The sequence below is a fragment of the Nelumbo nucifera genome, chromosome 1, assembly GCF_055504915.1.
Source record: "Nelumbo nucifera cultivar China Antique chromosome 1, China Antique-T2T, whole genome shotgun sequence".
Classification (NCBI taxonomy): Eukaryota; Viridiplantae; Streptophyta; class Magnoliopsida; order Proteales; family Nelumbonaceae; genus Nelumbo; species Nelumbo nucifera.
Genome location: NC_142649.1, coordinates 178,865,820 through 178,889,069, shown reverse-complemented (window position 1 = coordinate 178,889,069; position 23,250 = coordinate 178,865,820). Strand labels below are relative to the sequence as shown.

The 23,250-nt window shown below is 37.8% G+C and overlaps 2 protein-coding genes across 4 annotated transcripts in view; one reads left to right on the top strand and one right to left on the bottom strand.

Moving 5' to 3' along the window:
• The window catches only part of LOC104600345 (uncharacterized), a 44,833-nt gene extending 32,714 nt beyond the window's left edge, over positions 1–12,119 (top strand). Inside the window, exons 8-11 of one of the 3 annotated variants that reach the window (XM_088895434.1) lie at positions 6,861–9,370; positions 10,400–10,998; positions 11,152–11,304; positions 11,414–12,119. In XM_088895434.1, coding sequence (XP_088751560.1) covers positions 6,861–9,370; positions 10,400–10,998; positions 11,152–11,304; positions 11,414–11,561 — 3,410 coding nt within the window. In that variant the 3' untranslated portion in view covers positions 11,562–12,119. Of the gene's footprint in view, positions 1–6,860; positions 9,371–10,399; positions 10,999–11,151; positions 11,305–11,391 lie in introns of all 3 variants that reach the window. The other 2 variants (XM_010263235.3, XM_010263236.3) reach the window with 2 other exon arrangements.
• A 3,809-nt stretch (positions 12,120–15,928) lies between these two features.
• LOC104600346 (Integrase-type DNA-binding superfamily protein) lies at positions 15,929–17,526 on the bottom strand. Its single transcript, XM_010263237.3, has one exon. The coding sequence runs from the start codon at positions 17,126–17,128 to the stop codon at positions 16,157–16,159; it is 972 nt and encodes a 323-aa protein (XP_010261539.1). The 5' UTR covers positions 17,129–17,526; the 3' UTR covers positions 15,929–16,156.
• Between the last annotated feature and the right edge of the window lie 5,724 nt (positions 17,527–23,250).

The following is a 23,250-nucleotide window of genomic DNA, read 5'->3' as shown; positions in this document are numbered from 1 at the left end:
AACCTTAACTCAACTTCCTGTCCCCTTTGGGTTGTCCTTTCTGGTTAAAGAATTTTGGAGCAGGCCTATTCCTCCTCGGGTTGGCTTTTTTTGTTGGGAAATTTTCCTAGAAAGAATCAACACTTTTGACTTACTTCAGAGAAAGAGATCCAACTCTTTTCTACTTCCTAATAGATGTGCTCTTTGTAAAGCTGATGGGGAGTCCGGCTACCACCTCATGGTCTCTTGTAAGGCTGCTAAAACTATATGGGAGTGGGTTTTCTTCTGCTTTGGGTGTTCTTGGTATCCTCCGGAGAGTGTCCAACGTTTGTTCTCTCCTTTTTTCAGTTGGCCTAAGAAGTGAGGGTAGATTATGTGGAGGAGTATTAGGGCAGTGTGGTATGCTGGTCATTGTGAGAAGAAAGAAACTCGCGTATTTTTTCAGACAAGGAAAGAACCTTGGAAGAACTGTTAAACCTAATCCTTTTAAGGGCTGTCCACTAGCTAAAATCTTTGGAGTTGTTTTCAGACTTTCTTGTGGATGACTTGTTAAGAAATTGGAAAGAGATTGCTTCCACTGCTAGATGCAAGAGGACTCTTTGTCCGTCTTGGTCCCCTCCCCCCTTGGGCTTTATTAAGCTGAATTTTGATGGCAGCAGTGTAAGGAATCCAGGGCCTTCTAGGATTAGAGGAGTTTTCAGGAATGAGGAAGGGATTGTTATTGCTTTATTCTCTGGCCCTATTGGAGAAGGTGACTCTCTTAGGGCTGTGATCCTTGAAGTGCTTGAAGGAATTCGAAGAGCAAAGGAATTAAATGTTAGCCATTTGATCTTGGAAGATGATCCGAAGGTGGTGGTTAGCTGGTTGAAGAAAGAGGACAGTGGTTTGTGGAACTTTAACAATGAAAAGAAACAATTCTTATGGCTGTGTAGGGACTTTGAGATTCAGTACAGCTGGGTGAAGAGGAGTGCCAACTCATTTGCGGATGGGTTGGCCAAGCAAGGAGTGAATAGGGAGTCTGTATTTTGGGCTAGTTTTTAATTTTTCTCTTTGTATTCTCTTTGTATTTTGTTGTTGGGGAGCTAAGATATTTGATCTCCCCTCTTGTATCCATATTCCCTCTTTTCTTTTAATTTAATGAAGCTGATGTTATTGATAAAAAAAAAGATAAGCACTTGCTGAAGAAGACCGGCAGTTGCTTGTCTTGCATAAGGATGACCCCTATTGATGTAGGACTAGATCAATTCTAGTCTTTAGAGAATGTTAAATGGTATTCTTTGATCAGAAATTTTTGGCTGTTGATGGCTGTAATGGCTTCTTGAAGGAAAAAGAAAGAAAATAGGAATAGAAAGAAGAGAGAAACTACCCAGAATCACTCGCAGGGTGCCTAGAATCACTCTAGGTTGTGGGAATCACTCACCGTAATTAGCATTAGCTGAAAAAATTCAATAAACTTCATTGCTCTTTATGTAAAACGTCCATACATATTTATAGATTCCAAACTCATAATAATCCTAGGAGTCAAACTATTAGACTCCTAATAGTCCTAGGAGTCAAACTGTTAGATGCAATAATCCTAGTAGGACTCAAACTACGTTGTCATATCCTATTTCAATTCAAAGAAGGCTCAATAACTCTAATCCTACTTATGCAATGACTCTGAAAGGTTCCTTCATAACTCTAATCCTAGTAGGACTCAAACTCCTCGTATCCTATTTGGATCCCTCTTCTTCTGGTAGAAGGGTGTGGACCCCTGCTCCAAAAGGTTCCTTCACTTGTGCATCCTTTTTCAATTCCCTTTGTTCTAGTACTTCGGAGAATTTTCAAAAGAAAAAGCCTTTTATATGTTTACCCCTAAACTGGTGTTTGATGTGCAAATCTCATAGGGAGGACTATTACCACTTTAGTTTCTTGTTCCTTTGCTGCAACTCTCTGGGATTGGACGTTTGGTTTGTTTGGCTATAAGTGGAATCAACCAGCATAGGTAAAATTATTATTCTCACCGACTACTTTTGCCTGTCCAACAAAAAGAGGGAGGAGTATGTGGAGATGTTTCAGGGCAGCCACCTTATGGACGGTTTGGGAAGAAAGAAATGCTAGAATCTTCCAAGATAAGGAGAAGTTCTTTATAGGCTGGGATTATTAATGCTATTTTCTCAGGCCCAATCGGAGAGGGTGACTCTCTTAGGGCTGAGATTCTAGCAGTTCTGGAAGGAATCCAAAGAGCAAGAGAATTAAACATTCGATGCTTGGTCATTGAAGGGGACTGGAGGTGGTGATTAGGTGGCTGAAGGAAGACAACAATGGTTTGTGGAGCTACAGAAATGAAAAGAAAAAATTTAAATGGCTGAGTAGGGATATTGAGGTGAAGTACAGTTGAGTGAAGAGAAGCGCTAACTCAATGGCTGATGGGTTAGCCAAGCAAGGGGCGCTTAAGGAATCTATGTTTTGGGCTAATTTTTAGCTTTCTTCTTTGTTCCTTGTTGTGGGGGAGTTAAGATAGTTTACCTCCCCTTTCTTGTACTTAAAAGTTTCACAAATTTTATTATTTAATAAAGCATTTTGTTACTGATAAAGAAAATGGCAACATCATATCCTTATTCTCAGGCCCTGTAGGAATAGGGTACTCTACAAGAGTTGAGTTGTTGGCTGCTGTACAAGGAATGCAGATTGCTAATCAACTAGGAGTGGAGAATCTATTAATTGAAGGGGACTCTAAGGTGATTGTGGGCTGGCTGTCAAATCCAGACTCAGTTGTTTGGAGTTATAGGGATCACATCAAAAAGGTTAGGTGTTTAACAAGGCACATAACATGTAGATATCAGTGGGTGGGTAGGGAGGCAAATGCCTTTGCTGATTATCTTGCTAAACAGGGGTCTCTACTAGGGATTGTTTATTTTGGGCAGCCTTGTAATCTTTATTTCTGATCACTTGTAATGTTTAGGGGAGGCTGTATCACATGCCTCTCCAAGGGATCCTTGTAAAGCTTTATTCCTTTGATTAATGAAAATATTTTCAATTATCAAAAGAAAGATGACTGAAATTTTAGACATAAACAAACTATAAATAGACAATCAGGCCCTATTATTGGACCCTACAGAAAAATTGTAAAATGGCAAAAATATCCCCGATGTCCAAAAATACAAATATACATAAGATTTCACAAAATTCCAATTTTGACTCTTCAACTCCTGCATCACCTATCCTGTGACTAGAGGCTTCACATTCCATAACAAAATCTTTGGAGAATGCGGTAAAACCGATGATGGAGGAGAAGATATTGCATCTTTCAATTACTCAAAAGCCCATTGGGCTTTTGTTGACCAGATGAGTGCGTCTGCTATAGGCCCATAATCCTGTATAAGATGACGGTAATAACCCATGAGGCCTAAAAATGCATGCAGGTTGTTCACGTTCTTGGGTTGTGGCTAGCTATTTTATCCGGGTCAGCTCGTACTGTGCAATTCTCTATTATATGGCCTAGATAATATTGTGAATGGCTGAATGCACACTTGGATTCTTTGGCAAAGAGCTCGTTGTGTTGGAGAACATCCAAGATGTTCTATTAGATGAACTAAGTGCAGATCCCAGTCAAGGCTGTACACTAGAATGTCATCAAAGAAAACAAGAATGGATTTGTGCAAGTATGGTATGAATACATCATTTGTGAATGCTTGAAATGTGGCCAAAGCATTGGTCAGCCCAAAGGGCATGGCCGGGAATTTATCATTCATGAATGCTTGAAAAGACCTGTTCATGGGCCGGGCTTGGGCTTGGCTTTTGCCAAATTTTGAATGGGGCTTGGTCTGAAGCCCTAGCCACACAGTGTAAGTCAGGCCCAAAGCCCGGCCCGTGAACAGGTCCGCTTGAAATGTGGCTATTTTGTGTGCATCATCAGCATGCACCCTTATTTGGTGGTAACCCACTTTAGGTCTAATCTAGAAAACACTTTGATCATCTTAAGCACATCTAATAACTCATCAGTTTCTGAGAGTGGGAACTTGTCTTTGATGGTAATGTGGTTGAAAGTGATATAAGCGATTATGTCCCATCCTTCTTTTTTACCAAGAGCTCTGGGGAAGAGAATGGTTGTGTTCCCATGGTGGAGGAAGACCGTTAGATCCGGCATAGATTGTAGCATACTGGTAATCCTCAGAATCATTGTGTTTGGCAAGAGTTGGGCTTGTCGAAATGGAGTCAATTTGCATTAAGGTGGGCTGCACTGGGTCCCTAGCTTGTCTGGCTAGTGTTGACAGACTTATTGGGCTGGTACTCTTGGCTGTGTGGCCCAATAACAGACTACAGGACCCAATTGCCTCAACCATTGGATCCCTAATACAATGTTTGCACCACTGAATTGAAGAGGGTAGAGATCCACTATAAACTTGTGGATTTGAATCTTAAGCACCTTGCCTGAGCGGAATCCCTAATTGCTTGACCAACACATTAGTGACAAAATTGAGGGTGATGCAGCTGTCTATCAAGATTGACCCGTGGCACCCTTGAAGTGTGCCTGCTACTCATGTTTTGCGGAGATGCAGGGCTCGTAAGAGCCTGCAATGATATCTCTGGGTTTTCTTCTTGCAGTTTCCCCCACTCCTGAACATCACTGGCACACTAGGAGGAAAAGCTAACATTGGTTGTTTCTTGTATACATGGCTAACCATCAGCTGCTGTTCCCTTGTGGTCATAACATATTCAAATGATAGGGATGAGAGATTAAATCTATTGTGGCCCTATTGACTCTGCATCTGGGATTCAGTTGGAGATCAGATACTAGCTCTAGTGCATGGGCTTTGATTGATACATTCATTGGATTTGCACAGGTTGAGGTGGAGGATGATTTATAGATGACTATTGGCTGATCTCATTAATGGTTCCAAGGAACCCCAATCATTACACAACTGTATCAAAGAGGCTAGATATTTAGCATCTAGAGTGAACATATTCTCATTCTGATTGGTGCCTAGATCAGCCCATTCATTGGCAGATGATCTTGTTTGGGGAGTGGGGTGGGGGGTATGAGTTGTATTTGGGGCATTCACTTTTATGAATGAGCTCTAATGTGGGATTATTTTATTGTGTTTTAGGTTGTAATGGTCTCTTATTGCCTTGGTTTAGCCTGTGTATGATATGAAGCTCTTCTTCCTCTACACCTTGATATTACTCTTGCTTATCCCTCAATTTCTTGTCTTAATAAAATTTTTGGTTTATTGATCCCCCTAATTAGTTTTATTTTTTGTTGTTCCTGTTAACGATTTCCTTTATGAAAATTAAAATGAAATATTATGCCACCAATAATACCTTGTTCTTGTTGATAAGAAGTTTAACCTTTTCAACAAACCCAAAATTATAGAATCTGAATGCAAAATTAGACTGTAAAGGTTTTTGAGTGTGTAGGATGATCATGGGCCATGGCAGGCTTAGCACCTATGATAAGGGCTATAGCCTTGCCCCAGGCCTGTTTCCGGGCCCATGTTTTAAATGTAAAATATTAAATGTATAGTATGAAACATTAAATATATGATATATCATAGTTGTCAAGGCGACACCTAGGCGACAAGGCGTCCTTTGAGGCTCGCCTCGCCTAATCGCCAATCAGTTTTGTACTATGTATTGTAAAATATTTTTTATTCATTATTTTTTGACATTATAATTATAAAATAGGCACTATTAAACTAAAATATTCATTTTGTGTTTATATACTAATTTGTTTTTATTATTTCTTATTTGTTAGGATTTAATCATTACAAACATTGCTAAATGCTGTATTGAACCCTCAAAGACTTTAAACCTGAACCAGTAAGGAAGAACTTAAAATTCTGTCTACTACTACTACTACTGCTATTATTACTACTACTACTACTATTACTAGACTCACATTGGCGCCTTGAAAATTAGGCATATTATAATGTACAAAATTTATGTTACACATTCATGTAGCCAACCCCATATAGTTGGGATTAGGCTTGGATGATGATGATGATAATTATGTAGTATACAATATTATATATCATATGTATTATATATTTCATATTATATGTCATTTGGACAAAGGTTTAACCTTGTAACTATCTTAGCTTTTTTGCCATACATCAATTAGAAAGCATTTTTGTTGATTTTCTCCCTCAAATTATTGAAACAGTTCTTTTCTTCTTTACCTTAGAAGGATGCTGTTACTTGTGAGTTCCAGTGAATGTTTTTTTTTTTCTCTATTTGTGTAGTATCTTCTTCTTGTTGCTGATATTTGCGGTTCTTGGGGTGGCATTCCACTTTTAGTGTTATAATGTGTCTGTTTTACAGAAAGGGTGCTTCCTTATTAAAACTAGTTTAGGCAATTCAGAAGCTTAGAGAAGTTTTCTGGCATTTTTTTTTTTTGTATTTGTGCGCCTTGCTTCAAAAAGGTGTGTACCTCGCCTTGTGCCTTGCACCTCAGGTGCAAATTGCCCCTTGTGCTTTTTTTGCCCCTTGCTCTTTTAAAACACTGGTTTTGGGATTTTGTGTCTTGATGTGCATCAGCTTGGTGCCTCTTGACCTATGTCAGTAACCAAGATACAAAATTTCTGAGATATTTTGTTCTATTTTTCTTTTATGACTAATTCAATTTTTATATTAACTTATTTTGATTGCTTCTCTGAAATTGTGCATCGTAAATTTTAGATCACCATATTAATCATTGCTTTGATATTCCACAAGAGGTAGAGGAGTATATGTTTGCAAGTATAGAAACATGTGTTTTGTTTTATTTATACATGCATTTAGCTGTCCTTGTCGAACTTTCAGATGTTTTCTCTATGGAACTTTTGGTTTCCACAAGAGCTTTTATGTATATACATGCTTTATATTGTCGCTATGCAGTTTGATTTTCACATTCTTTTCAGGCAATTTCTATAGGATACGTAGTGCCTTTGCATTTGGGGCTAAAAGGCTTGCAAGGTTACTTGATTGTCCAAAAGAGAACCTAATTGCTGAAGTGAATCAATTCTTCATGAACACATGGGACAGACATGGCAGTGGCCATCGCCCAGATGCACATAGTTCTGATCTGTGGCATTTGCAACCATTAAAATCGGATCATGTTGATGGGTCTGAGAATGCTAAAAGCTCTTCAAGCAACAAGATTGAGAGTTCTTATCGTCATGAAGCTGAGGCCGAGGGAACTCATGCATTGCATGGCATCTACCATAGTATTCCTCCCTCAGAAAGCTTATCTAGGAGCAGTAATGTATCTACAGTTTCTCATAGTCAAAGCCAGAAGAGTTATGGTAGTACAACCAACTCTAAGATCTCTGATCAGTTTGGAAGAACTATTGGCTCTGGTGATGGCATACATGCTGAGAAGTTTCAGAGAAGTTCCAGAACAGATTACTTGGTAAATGAAATACAGGGAAGGTATCAGTTTGCAAGGACACGTTCTAGTCCAGAACTTACAGATACATCTAATGAAATTTCAACTCGAGGAAGGCGCAATAAGGCACCAGAAACAGGAAAAGGCCAGATTACTCTTGCAAAGACAGATAATAGTACGAGACACAAGAACTTGGGCTCTGAAGTTTCCAGCAGTCACAGTGCAAGATCTTCAATTGATGATCCATCATCATTGGGACACAGTTCATCCCATCAAAGCCTTGATAATGCAGCTGACTCAAACAGTGTTTCAAATAATTACCATGATGAAGCCGGGTTGGGTGCAATAGGGGAAGAGCTTGCTACTGTTGCTGAGGCAATGGAAAGGCATCAAGAAGAGCAAGACCTTGTGAACATGATGTCATCTTCTAGGCTTCATAGTTTTAATGGACAAGTTCAGATACCAGTGAATTTGGCTTCACCTCACCTACCTCTCCCAATATCTCCTGTTCTGACTTCAATGGGTTATACTCCAAGGAATCTGGCTGGGATGGTTCCCACTAATATTCCCTTGATTGAACCTCCTTGGGGCTCAAGTATGCAATTTTCTCCAGGTCTGGTTTCTTCAGCATTATCCCATTATTTTCCTAGTGTTGGAGTGACCTCAAATCCTGAAGAAACTATTGAATCAGGTAGTGACAGCTTGGGTTTGACAGAAACAGGCCAAGAGGATGTTGATACTGGTTTTGGGCATGAACAGGAAATGGATTCTGCCATAGGTTTTGATTCCAATAATGGAAGTCTCCAAGTGTTACAGTCAGATAACAAGTTTGTTTCTTCATCTCGAGCAAGTAGCTCTGGCAGTTCTTTTACAAGAGTTCAACAGAAATTTCTCAAAGAAAATACAGTGGTAATGAGGGAAGATCATGGTGACAATACTCGGTCCCAAAACAACAGAGGCAATGAGGTCTACTCTGCAGACAGATCTGCAAGCTTGAGATTCTTACCAGTTTCACAGGCTAGTTCTTCAAGAAGCAAGCCACATGCTGAAAGTTCCTGGGATGGATCATCTGCAAAGGTCTCCAAGTCAGCAAGGAACAAGCATGGAAGGAAAACAGCTGCACCTTCTGTTCCACCTGCTGTATATGGTAAAAGCAAGAATAATTGGCAGTATGAGGTTCCTTCAGTTGACCCTGTTTCTGTTCAAGTAGAGGATGACAACAGAGAGTGGATATCTCTGTCAACTGCAGGCACTGAAATAACTGAAAGAAGTATGGATCCATTATCTGCAACTTCGTCACATGTTCCAAGCCATCAAATCGCTGGCTATGAACCAATGCAGATAAGTGGTTCAGATTCATTAATACCTATTCCTATGTTTGTGGGTTCCGGTTCAAGACAAAGGGTTATGGATAATTCTGGATTGTTTGCTTTTTATCCAACAGGACCACCTGTTCCATTCCTAACAATGGTTCCAATATGCAATTTCCCAACAGAGAGAGGAAACTCTGATGCATCCACTAGCCATTTTGACAGGGAAGAAAATGCATCCACTAGCCATTTTGACAGGGAAGAAAGTATTGATAGTAGTCATATAAACCAGTCTGATCAGAACTTTGATTCATCTGACAGTCTTGATCAACCGGAGTTTTTCAGCAGTTCTTGTTCTATTAAATCGTCTGCTTCAGCAGAGCCTACCGAGGAGCACAAGTCTGACATCCTTAACAGTGATTTTGCCAGCCATTGGCAAAATCTGCAATATGGGCGGTTTTGTCAAAATCCTCGATATCCTGGGCCTTTGTTTTATCCCTCACCTGTTATGGTACCACCAGTGTATTTACAAGGTCATTTTCCATGGGATGGACCTGGAAGACCTCTTTCTGCAAATGGCAACCTGTTCACTCAGCTTGTGAATTATGGCCCTCGCCTTTTTCCTGTTGCACCTCTCCAGCCTGGTTCTAATAGGCCTGGTGGTGCTTATCAGCGTTATGGTGATGAAGCCCCTAGATATCGTGGTGGAACGGGAACATATCTGCCAAATCCTGTAAGATAATCTTTAGCAAGTACTTTTTTATGTACACCATGTTTGAGATGCTTTTTTCAAGAGCATTATTGTTAAAGAGTACACAATTAATAAGGGTGCTGTTCATGGTCATAATTCATCTATTAGTGTAAAGTTTCTATGGTAGCTACCTAATGGCTGGAGTACTGGTTTGTAAATTTTAGACTGTCACCATGCACTAACAAGATGTAGCTGGCTTAGTACGTAAAAATTTTTGTTTAGATACTCTGAACTTGGGTTCAAACTAGTCTTCAAAATCTAGCCTGTTCACTGCTGATCATTAAGGGTTGATAATGGGGTGGGCCAAGCTTCTGCACCTATTGTAAGGTGCTTGGGCTGAGCTTTTGGGCCTACAACTTAAAAAATATTATATTAAATGTATATAATGTCTTATTTATAATATATGCAGAATATACACTAATATTAATTATATAAATATATATAATAATCCCCATATAATTGGGACAAGGCTTGGATGATGATAATGATGAGATATATACAATACTATGATACATATTACTGATAAAAAATAAAGTGTTATATTATTTTATATATATTTATATAGTATAATATATATAATACAAATACATACAGATATATGTATGTATCTATGCATAGTCAGGCTTGGGTGGGCCTAATACCTCGGCCTAGACAGTAGGCACAAAACCTAGACCCACACCAAGAAGCTTCTAAGCTGGGCTGAGCCAGAAATAATCACCCTTACTGACTGTACTTTCCCTTTGTAGTAGGCCATGGACTGACCACATACAAACACCAGTGTGACCAACTGCATGAATACTTTTTAAGGATGGTAGAGCAGGCTCTTGGTTTTCTTTTACTCACACTATGATACTAGCTTTTAGTTTCCGTCGCTATTCTTTTAGAAATTAGAGCTGGTGTACTGGTGTATGGTGTATCAATAATATTATTATGTTATATTTTTTTTTGAAGATACATTTCAATCTTGTTAGCTTCAGTGAAGGAACTCATGAATTTTTAACAAAATTTCAGAAGGTTTCTTTCCGAGATCGTCAAGCTTCAACAGCAAGAAACCACAGAGGGAACAACTATGACCGGAATGACCACCATGGTGATAGAGAAGGAACATGGAATACAAACTCGAAACCACGGGCTGCTGGTCGAAACCATGGTCGCAACCAAGTTGAGAAGCTGAGCTCAAAACCAGACCAACTGGCAGCAAATGATAATCGGGCTGATAGGCCATGGGGTTCATACAGGCATAATTCATTCCCTTCTTACCAGTCTCAGAATGGTCCATTCAGTGCCTCAAACTCCATGCATAGTAGCTCTGCCAATTTGGCATATGGCATGTATCCGCTTCCTCCTATCAACTCTAATGGCAACACGCCAACTGCATCTGCTGTTCCATCTGTTGTCATGTTGTACTCCTATGATCACAGCACTGGTTATAGTTCACCTTCTGAGCAGCTTGAGTTTGGCACTCTTGGGCCAGTGCATTTTTCAGGTGTGAACGAAGTATCACAACTAAGCAAAGGAGGTCCAGCAAGGGGTGTGTATGGGCAGCAGAGGTTTCATGGAGGTTCTGCACGCTCTTCACCTGATCAACCATCATCTCCCCAACTTCAGAGGTAATTTCTGTCCCCCAACCTCTTTCAAAATAAGCTCTAAATACATGTGATTCTACAGTTATGCTGGCCCAGAGAAGAGAAGCACTTGTCACATTTTTCAGTATCACTCAATTTTAGACCAAACACCTTTTTTTCTTCTTCTCATGTCACCAGTTCCCAAATCCGGGCTTCCTACCTGCCATCTTCTACCTTTGCTATTATTGGTTGGATGATAGTGATATCCTCTTGGGGATTTCTAGAATGCTTGATGGGAAGGTCTGAATCAGTGAGCGCATGTCACACATGTAGCACTAGAGCTTTTCTAAGGCACTTCTTTTTCATCTCTTAAGTAATACTTTTCTCTTTTTATATATTGGGATTGCTTGTGATGTTGTCGATGTATTATCTTAACAGGGGGGTTTGATTATTTTGCCAGATTGGCGGCTCAGAGGAATTATCAGTTGAAAGATGAGGATTTCCCACCTCTGACGTTCCAAAACCAGGGAGGTAATGATGGTGAGAACAATTATAATAGCAAACCTTCCCATTATCAGACCTTCTTTTTCACACCTCCCCATTCCTAGAAAGGGATCTGGATCTCTTGCCTAAGGAGTTTCTGTATTTATCTCATGTAAGTGGATGCTCTATCATACTGTAGTGCTTGTATGTACTCTACATAGTCAATTTTTGACCCATACCCATTTTACAAGGGCGAAAGGATGGTTAGAGAGAGAGAGAGAGAGCAGGGGAATTATCATGATTCACTTCATCTTTTTCCTCATTCTTCGTCTTTCACTTTTCTAGGGTACTAGAGCTGTACCCCATTATGTGATAATCTCTCTCGGGTTTCAGGGTTTGAGGTTTAGGGGTTTTCACCTTCACAAAAAGTAGATGTTTTACATATAGGAGTAGGCTTTTCAATTCATCAGTTCATTGTTCATTAGAGCTGACTTACACGTTCTGTTTTGGATCCTACAATGTAGCATATATATTTTTTTTTCAAATTATAAGGTAGTTAACAAAATGGAATGGCGAAAGAGGGTTCATGTAGCCGACCCCATTAGTTGGGATAAGACTTGAATGATGATGATGATAAATTAGTTAACAAAAGATTTTTGGTGTTAATTTTTTCCTGAACAAAATGTACGATTCAAAGTGTGTTTTAGTATATCCACATACGTATCCTGGGCCAGCTGTTGTGACGCTTTTTCTGCTCAGCCATGCTGCCAAATTCTTCTGCTGCACTGCATTTTTTTGTTTGCTATTTAGCGTGTATTTATGAAATGTGCTCTTTTTTCTTTTCTTTGGCTAAAGGCATTAGCAAATATTGCATTGCAATAAACTATAAGGTTCTGTTTGGTTCACAGTTGGAATTGGAATTGGAATTAAAATCAGAATCCTTTGGAATCGGAATTAGAAAGGTCTATTCTCTTTACCTTTTTGGTGCAGGCTGGAATTGGAATCAGAATCAGAATTGGCTGGAATGTATTCTTGTTCCCAGGGAAAGGGAGGAAATGGCCATTCCTTCAAATGAGGAATGCCATTCCACCAGGAATGGGTATAGGATTCCAATTCTTCTCAATTAAACAGTTGGAATCCCAAGTGTCCATTCCGATTCAGATTCTGGATCCCTAGTCCTGTAAACCAAATGCACCCTAAGATTTAATCCATGCTGAAAAGTAGAAATAAAAAAATGAAGAGTTTATATATAACAAAAGAAATGGAAATGGTGTCTTGTGATGGATCATGGAACTGAGACTTTGCTCTGGTCAGTAACGTGGATGCCGTTGTAGTAGCATTGGCAAGATGGGATTCAGTGCTCACAAGACCGTATTCACACCATTCTCACAGCTTTTTACAGCTGTGCATTGGGAATATTTCTGTATTTGTATTCTCTTTTTCATAGGGAGATATTCTCAATACAGGGCTGCAAAGGACTGCACAAAGGGTGTGTAACATGGTCTAAAATTCTTTATCAAGTACTATGAGTTCACATCTCCGCCCCACAACGCTCCACAGAATATCTTCACCGTGTATTAGAAACATCTCCCGATGATGATATCATTGGTTCTGGTACTATCATTGGGAGATGTTTTCAATACACGGCAGGGATGTTCTGTGGGACGTGGGGCGGAGATGTAAACTCGTACTATGAGGTAGCCTTGTTGGGATCACCTGCCAACAAAAGAGGTTCCAATACTCTCCCAACATGATTTGATACTGCACATCTTACCATGATATTGGAATTTGGGACCTATCAAAAAAGTATGACCTGCCATGTATGAGATGTGTGGTGTGAGATCATGTTGGGAGAGTGCATCTTTTGTTGGCAGGTGATCTTGAGGTAACCCTTATTTTAACCAAAGGTAGACCTCAATAATTTCGGATTACATTGAAGAAATTTCATTGCATCAGATGTTGACTCTTTACATAATGGCTTTGCGGGTATGCCATTTTTTTTTTTTATATTTTGGGTCTTGGCTGACCTAATGGCCCTTTTGGAGAATTTTATCCTTGCTCCATTTGGCATCTGGCCCAAAAAAAGAGGGTGTTGGATCTCAGATTTGAATGGTTGCTCCGTGGGATCACTGATTTTGTTGCCTCAGGGCTTCAATTTTTGTTGCCTCAGGTTTTCCTAAATTAGTCGTTTAGCAAATGGGGCGTTTGGAAGCTTTTAAATGATGCTTTCCATCTTTCTGAGCTTAAAATTTTTCATTTAACAGCTTGGTAGATCATGTAAGAATAGGATATCTGCCAAATGGTCTAGATCATTAAAGACAAGACTCCAAAAGCTCATTATGGGCTGTTTGGCAAATCTTTCTAGGTAGACCTTTTAACAGTCCAGTATACAAGACACAATGAGCTTTTGGGGTCTTGTCTTTAAATACCAAGACTGGTTAGCATCATATTCTACCAGGCTGTTAAAAAACAGTTGGAAAAGCTATTTTCATTGTGGAAAGGCCAAAAACTTCATTTGAAGTTTCCTGATTTTTAGCTTTTCGGTCTTTTTATGTGCTCATCTTCGTATCTTTTGATTTATGTGATACCAAAACAGAAAAAGACTATTTTTGGGTGTTTTGATCTTTCTTGCAGACTGAAAGACATGCAAAAAAGATACGTCAAACACCACATGTCTTTTGGCCGGCTGTCAAAAGATCTTCATAAAAATACTTACCAAATGGCACTAAAGACTTGATTATGTGCCTGCCTAGTTTTAGTCCACTGCAACAACCCCTTCAGATTGGTTAAAGAGATACTTGACACTAAGGCTGTGTTTGGTTGCAGTGCAAATTCATTTGCATTGATGCAAAACTATGGTAGTGCAAATGATTTGGCCGCAAGTTTTGATTTATTATTGTTTTAAATTTCACCTTATTTTGTTTGGTTGCATTAAAAATGAAGTAAAATAAGACATAAAGCAGAATAAAGTAAAATACAAAACAAATTAAACCAAAATTTGCATTTCTTTTTTCATTCGCACTCCCATACATTTGTACTAGTGCAAATAAAATTACACTGCTATCAAACACAGCATAATGGAAAAATGTTACAAAAACAAACTCAAGGGGGGGATAAAATTTTGCCTACACCCTCGATTTTGTTATTCCAAAAATGAACTATATGGAAATCTTTGTTCAATTTGTTCTTGATCACATTTTAAGTAAATTTTTTATGCGTTGAACGAGCATCAATTCATGTAAATAGAGTTTGATATGCATCAGTTTTTTGACATACTTGTATATGGCTTGGTAGGAAAACATGAATTGTGAAAAACAAAATTTGTTGTTTTTATCATGTATGGGGTCCATATCGGTATGAAGAAATCAATATTTAACTGGAAAAAATTGTTTCCTGCAATAACAAATCCCACAAATACAACAATAATACTAAATTTTTGGTTGAAATAACTACATTATAAATGCATACTTTAATACTTTAATAGTTTATATGGATTGATAGATGCATTATAATTAACAATACTAAGAGTTTAGAATACGTAGATATTTATATTTCTAATGCTTGTAGGAATTATAAAAATATCAAGAAAGAGCACAACAGTCCTTCAAGCTAAGTCACAAAAAATCAAAGGTTATTGGTTCCTAATAAGAAGGATGATAGGGAAGAGATACATAATCTTCATAAATTTAAGGAAACCACCAATAGTCGGATTCAGACTTTCAATCTATCATCCCCACAAAGCAGTGAAGCAAAACCCATCTTTTGTATATGAAGACCATTGACTAACCTCACTCATGAACTTTAGTGACGAGTCAAAAAGTAAATCGGATCCACTCCTGCCAGTGGGGAGAGGATCCTCTACTGGCTCAATGATATCATGCCAACTCAAAAAATTCTATTGCTGACTAGCTTGCAAGTAGAGCTATAAGCTATTATTAGGAAGCAAGTAGTTACTTTCTTAGATAGTGGCCTTGTTTCTGGCGCTGTCACCCTTAAAAACAGATTCCTCCTGAATTCGATTTGGAAAACTCCCTCGAGGGCCGGTGGGCAATTGAGTCTGAGTGAGGTTGGAGAGAGCTGTTACTGGAAAACATGCAATTTATGATTTATCTATATGGAATGACAGATATTAGAAAGGATCATTACTACTTCCTGAAGCATGTTGAAGGTCAACATGATTGTTCTTTGTTCAAATTAAAAATCCCCTTTTATGGATTAATTGCCCAACCTCTATGCTTTCCTGGCAATTATCAGATTATAACACATTGAAAATGACAGTTATAACTTCTAATCTATCTTCTTTTTATATATGTATGTCCTTTCAATATGCTATGCAAATTAAGAAGGACCACCTTCAAAAAAAAAAAAAAAAATCAAGAAGGACCATTTTGTTTTGCTTTTATTGAATAATAAACCATTCCTTATGACCACAAACATTTTTTTAAGCAAATTAGTGTTCACTTCTATCCAGAAACAGAACTAGAGGCAATTGTTTGTTACAAATACTAATGGAATTATTCTAACAAAAAAAATTGGTTAAACTTTAACCAAAACAATCGCCAGAATTTCTTAGAGGAGCATTTGAGTCAAACCTCAACAACCAACCCTCTTGCATCCTCAGATATAATACCTTAACACATTACAGAGATATTTCTAAACAAATGGATGCGTAATTTTTCACAGAGAGAGAGAGAGAGAGATAGAGAGGAAAGATTTCTCTTTAATTAGCAAGAACTTCCCAGATCAGCTCTGGATCAAATGACGGCATCCTTTCTAGTGAGCAACCTTCGAAATCTAGTCCCTCTGTTACCATGGGACACTCTGTTGAAACAGAGGCGGGTGACTTGGCACCCTTTGACAAGCTCTCTTCAGAAACAGTAGGCGATAAGATATCATTACCCCATTCATCCCTGGGGATGGCCGATGACGATGACAAAATTGATGATGAATTCACCACCTTTCCACCTTCACTACCATCACTACAACTGCTGGAAGCAGTGGCAGTACCACCATTACTGCTGATGCCCCAGCTGCTACTTCTATTGTCACTAGCATTCCTTTTAGCTTTATCTCTCCTCATCTTCTGATAAATCGCTTGAATTTTGGCGTCGACTGAGGACCTCAATGCATTTAATTTGGCGCTATCTCCAAATCCCGACGTAATTCCATCTTTAAGATGTGGGAAATTCAAGCGGGCGTATTCACCCCGTAATTTATACGCAGCGCGATCATATGCGTAAGCTGCTGCCTCGGCGGTATCGTACGTCCCTAACCAGACCCTCATCCTATTCTGAGGGAGCCTGATTTCGGCCACCCATTTACCCCAATGCCTCTGCCTTACTCCTCTGTAGAGCTTTTTCTTACATAAAGTAGTCATACTTGGACTGGAATAGGTTCCGTCTTGATTTCTTTGAGGGGTCATTAATGCTCCCGGGCTAACCTTTGTCGTGCTTGTAGCCTTACTTTTGTTGCTGAATTTCTGCAGCAGCTCTCCCTGACGGAGATAGACGGAGGAGCCTAAGGGCTCTTGTGTTTCTCTGGTTAATGGGTTTGAATATGTAGGTGGGCAGGCAGAGAAGATTGAATCCAATGGATTCGCCCCACCTGATATTAAGAGTTCCGATAGACAAGTGCGAATGTCTATGCCACAGGAGAAGGAAATCGGTGCACCAGTTTCTAGTGCTCTGTCCATGATTCCGGTGAGTTTCTGCCGGAAAATTCAGGAGAGAATATAAGAATTAAAGAAGCAAAGATGGCAGAGTGCACGAAAAAAAAATGTGCCAGAAACAAGGGTTTAAAAAATCGACCCCTTTTCCTCTGCAAATTGAACAAAAAACAGGAAATCAGAGAAAGGAAATTAAAGTGCAATATGAGGGAGAGAAAATTGCATCTGGGGACAGAGGATTTAGAGCAGAGGAGAAGGAATTGGTGAAGAGAAGTGGAATCTGAATTGAAGGAATGGAATGCGAAAGAGAGGGGAAGAGAAGCATAGAAACAGGAGTTGGGAGATGAGAAATCAGAGATGTATTTGAATTGTAAGAGAAAGCGGATTCTTCTTCCTTTTTTTCTTCTGTGTTGGAGTAATTGTGTTGTATTTAACTATTTATAGAGAGAAGAGAGAGAGAGAGACTATGATTTGCCTTGACGAATAAAATAATACACAAAATAACAGAAAATTAGTGTCAAATTACAAGGACGAGAATGCCCTCATCCTTGAAACAGAATTAGACAAGAATGAAGGGTAATTGAGTCAAATGGAAAGTAAAAGGCAGCTGAATCTTGTAAGATATGGTTCTGCCTTCTGCGCGTGGTCCCAGGGTTGGGGGTGGGAAGAGCTGACACGCACACCCGTTGTTGGTCCAAGTTCATGTGGATTCCCATTGGTTGGTGTGGTCCCACTTTCTCATTTCCCATGCCATGACTTCTGGATTTGGATCCAAAAAGCTACTTTTCGTATTTACTCATCTCAGGCCATTTATGAATTATACGGCCTACATCTTACTTCTACTACTACGTGTCCCTTCTCTCTCTCTCGGTTCCTAAACACTATTAGTATTATAGCTGGGCTACGGCTCGGAAGTTGGTTCTTTTCAGTGTGTGTGATAAGGGCATTTCCCTTTCGTTTCCCCTCTCCATCTGTTTTGCCTTCTTTACTTGTTGATAAATATAAATATGCATGGTTTTAAAAAACCATCCGGAAATAGAATCGTTTTCGTCACCGATTTTTGGGTTGATGGTTCAATCATTGGTTCAAATGAATGATTCATTCTAATAAAAAAATAAAAAAATAAAAAACAATTAAAATTATTGAACAGGTTAACGGTTCGATCACTTGGATCAATGGATCGCTAACTGATTTAATGATTTTTAATCAAGGACCAGATTTAAGGTAAAATAGAATCAATTGTCTGAACGATTCCCGGGCCGAACGGTCCGACTGTCCGAATCAACAATGATTCAAAAACCATTGTACATATTTCTATTTATGTTCATTTCAAATTAAGCCAAAGGAGAGATTAGGCGTGCAAGTTGAGGATTGGGTCAGGTTGAGGTCAACCCCAACTCAACCCAAGGTTTCTGGATACCAACATTTATCCTAAGTTCTAATTCAACCTGATTCAGTCAGAAGTTGACTTTTGATTGGGTTGATTCCTTTAAATTTTCTCAGTTTCTCTTTGTCTATCTGTACCTAAAAGACCTTTACTGAACTTTTACTGGTGTTGCTTAATTGTTTTTTCCTAATACAAAGGTCAAAAAAAAAAAATCTTTCAAATGATCTAACTCTATCATGAATTGTGATAGGTTTCTTTTTTTAAAAATCTATAATCATAAAATTAACAATAATAAAATATAAATTATGGAAAGAAAACCACTAATAACAACCAATCATTAGGGTTTTAGGGCTTATGAGTTAAACAAAGTGATATGGATTTACAAGTGTGGAGATGTTCCAAATGTATGGCTCCAAGTTATGTGAGGTTGGTATAAATAGTGCTCTGTGAAGAACAAATCAGAACTCTTGGAATAAGTGTTTTCTAAGCAATGAATGAATTTACCTTTTGGGAAAAGAATAAGTGTGATGTTCTCCTAATAATTCAATCACAACTTAAAAAATAAATTCTGGCCTAAAGTGATAATAGTAATCGATTCGATTATTGCAGGGTTTCTTGATATCACCTTTGCTTCCTTATTTGAGTATGATAAAAATGTAATGGATAAAATTACTGAAATAGGCAAATGTTCTAACTAGTTAGCCCGAATTCCTAGAAAGAAATTCATTCAATTAAGATGAAAGATAATATACATCAATCAACATGAATACTGTTTCAAGGTCCAAGCCCAGAAGGAAATATGAGATGACAGGATATGGGCTTACCTCTTAGCCTCTATTCTATGATCAAGACATGAGAATAAGTTTGTTATGTAGGACAAAAAAATTAATTAGTGAATCATGTGGATATCCAGTATATGTGATATGACAGGCCCAACCCAATTTGATTTGATTGAATTATAGGCACTATCTGTACCATCCATCATAATTCCATGGAATTTCAACTAAGGTTGCGTTTGTTTCTCCGTAACTTATATGTAAAATTTGTTTTAGATTGAAATACTTAGCTAATTAGCTATTACTTTTTTCTTCACATAAGAAAAATATTAATGTTAATTCAAATATTTCATTTTGAAAAAAGAAAAAAAAAAGCAAAATTCATCCCATGTACCATATCTCTTTGACATCCCTAGATTGATTCGAGTCTGTCAGATTCATTGGGTTCGTTTTAACCAACCAAACCCGATTCATTGACAGCCCTAAAAACAAACGGAACTTACAGTGGCTCAAGTGAATAGCCATTCAATCAAATAAAGAGGCTAAGGGTGGCGGGATCACTGTATGATTCTGACTAAACTCCATAATTGATTGGATTCAACATTCAGGTTAATAATTTCTTTTTTCAATTAAAAACTCAATATTTATAAGGGTTTTTATTGTTCAATCCATCCCTAAAAATCTTAATTCTAAGGTACAGGTTGAATGAATCCAATTCATGCCAAATCTTTATCCCTAAAAGCAGCCTTAATTGCATACCTGATCGGTCAGCCATACATTAATTTGAAGTAGTTGTTAGCCAAGCCAAGGTGAGCTATCTTATGAGTTTAGAGAGAGAGATGAAGGTAAGTAATGAAATGAGAAAGTTAGACATCACATCAGAGTTAAGGAGGGGGGAGGCCTACATGGGCAATTGGGCATGGAACATTAATTTCAAAAGGGCATCCACAGTATTAATGAAAGGGAAGGTGTTCTCACTTCTCACCATCACAGTCAGAACGACACGTAGGGGCTACGAGGACCGACCGATGGGAAGAGAGACCTTAGACCTCAACTCAAACACGCAACTATCAATCGCCAACCCAGAAATCAAAAGCGTTGGATGCTTGTGAACACGCAAAACCAAATGTCAACAACTCCAATGTCCTAACTCCTTAACCATAAACCATCCTCTTCCTTTCTTAATTGTTATTGATTCCTTCCTTAACCATAAACCATTCACTTCATTTGTACTGTCATAGTTTTGCATCAATACAAATTTATTTATATTGTGATCAAATACAGTCAAAAAAAAAAAAAAAAACGAAAAGAATAGTTGAGATCATTTCAATTTTTGATTTAAGGTATGATGGGAATTTCATTTGGAAGCAGTTTTTTATTTATATGAATCTTTATAAGGGTCTGTTCGATTTATAGGTTTATAGTTGGAATCAAAATCTTTTAGAATTAGAATCGGAATTGTATATTTTTATAATCTGCTTAATTCAGATAAAAATCAGAATGGATATTGGAATCAATTGAAATGGAATTTTATTTACAAGGAAAGGAAAATGTCATTCTATCAAGATTGGGATTTGGGAATGAGATTCAAATTCTGCCCAACCAAACAATTAAAATTGGAATAACCCATTCTGGTTCCAATTTCAGACCTCTATTCTCACAAGCCAAACGGACCCTTATTTAATAATAAATACATTTTGTAAACATAAACCAAAGAAAAAGTAAATAAGCCATTAAACATCATTAACATGAAAAATAAAAAATTTGATTTAACATTAGAAATGAACTACCATGAGACTCTTTCAAAGGGAAGAAAGGTATAATTTGGAAGCATCTGATTTGGTCATCCAAACATGCGATTCTGTTGTTCCTTGTTGGATTCGTGTCGACAGACATGACGTTAGTACTGACGCACATGTTATGGGAGAGACATAGAACCTAACCTACATTAGATATAGTATACGTGTCACTCAGGTATTTGTTGAATTCCAAGAAAAAGCGATAAGTTGTATGTAAATGTGTGGATCACGTTCACCTCATTGTTTTTTGTGTACGCTTTGACGTTTGACCTAAAACCGGTGGTTACTGAACCATGACTCCCCTCACAACTCACAAATAAACTAGGACTAGGAATAGCTCCGTGGAACCACGACGTCCACACCTTGAAAAGGTCAGAAATTTGGCACGCCTTTTGCATTAATACGATACAGCAGTCTTTTGGAGGGTAATATATAAGAATCTCATCATGATTTCTGAATCATCCAATTCAATAATCGCTGAATGGGTCCTTTTGTTTTTTTGATCATAAGTGCTTAATTTCCGCTTGCCCTTGCATCATGTGCTTTTGTCCCTGTCTTGCCGTTTCCTTTGCCCTGCCTGGAATCAATGAATCATTCTCTAGGCTGTGTTTGGTTTATTTAAACTGGTGTAAATTCATGTTAATACAAATAAGCTGTGTGTAAATTTTAATTTATTTTTGTTATGATTGCGTTTGGATGTGATGTAAATCAAGAATCGATGTAAATTTTATATTAGTTCGATTTTATATGCATTTGAAAAGAGGGTGTTTAACAACGTAAAACTATACTCTGGTTCAGTTTTGCATGCGTTTGGATGGAGTGTAGTTTTACGTCGATTTTCACTCTTCCACCCATCACTATTTTCAAAAAAAAGCAACAGTCACTTGCTAGTTCAGTGTAAAACATCATCAGTGTATTTGATCTTGCTGTGTTTGTGAAAAGTAAAAAATAGAAAATAAAATAGTGTGGCTCCATCTTATATGCAAGAGAATGGGGGTAGGAGGGTTATTTATTTGGGAGTGAGGTAGTGTGGTTCTCACTGAATTGAGGTAGGAGGGAGGTGGTGTAAATTTTGTATCATTTTTTTAGATGCAAAATTTATACATTAATGATTGCAAATGAGGCAAAAAGTGTAAATTTTGTATCAGGTTGGAGTGAAAATCATAATTACAAAATTAAATTGGATGCAAAATTTGTATATGATTCACATTTGCACCTGAATCAATCTTGATTTAGATTACAAATTTTGAGGAAAAAAAAAAAAAAAAAAAAACAAAAAGATTATGAGACCCTCCACCGCTTCACGTACGTAGCTTGTATTTGGGGAGGATTTCAGTAGTATGGATTAGTTTCCTAATAATAAAATTGCCAAAAAAAAAGTGAGATTCAAACTTTCACAGTTAAATTGGTTTCTGGATTTCAAAAGTGGCAAAGAAAAAAGGTTGACTCCAAAATTGGAGGAACAGGAGGAAACTAGGATGAGTTCGAGTTGAGTCCAGAAATCACATGTTGGGGGGTATTCTGAGACATAAATTCCAAATGTTCCTGACATCAGAAATGAGTCTACATTAATTTGGAATCATCATTAATTCATATTAAATAACACCACCATATAGAAATAGAAGATGAATTTGTTTGTTGCTTTAAATACTACTAGTACTTCTCATGATTTGCATTCAAGCGCCGATGCATGCCATTGTGTAATTTGGCCATTGCATCAATAATCAAACCGCCCAAGCTCTTCCTGTTGAATGTATTGGATTTGACTTCTCAAACAGTCTATATGATTTAGGTTATTCTCTAGTGAGTTTGGTTCACTCAAAATTCAAAATGGGTTTTATCAAAATGAACTAAGACCATGTTTGGGAGTGCTTGTGCTAAACATAAGTACTTAAAAGCAAGTGCTTATTCGGTGGTCTTTTTCTCTAAGAAGCACTTAAATAAGCAATTGTTATTTTTTTGTCATTCATTTTCTTTCAAATTTTCAAAATATCCAATCCAGAGTGAATGAATAAAAAAACTTTGATAGAAGTGATTTTATAAAAGAACTTTTATAAAAACGCTTTCATAAATATACTTTGATGAAAGTACTTCCATAAAAATACTTTAACAAAAGTACTTCCGTAAGAATGCTTTTATAAAAGTGCTTTGGTAAAAATACTTTTTATAAAAATGCTTTCATAAAAG

Excerpts from the sequence above, each read along its gene's own strand:
- LOC104600346 (XM_010263237.3), bottom strand. The coding sequence starts at position 17,128 with ATGGACAGAGCACTAGAAACTGGTGCACCGATTTCCTTCTCCTGTGGC.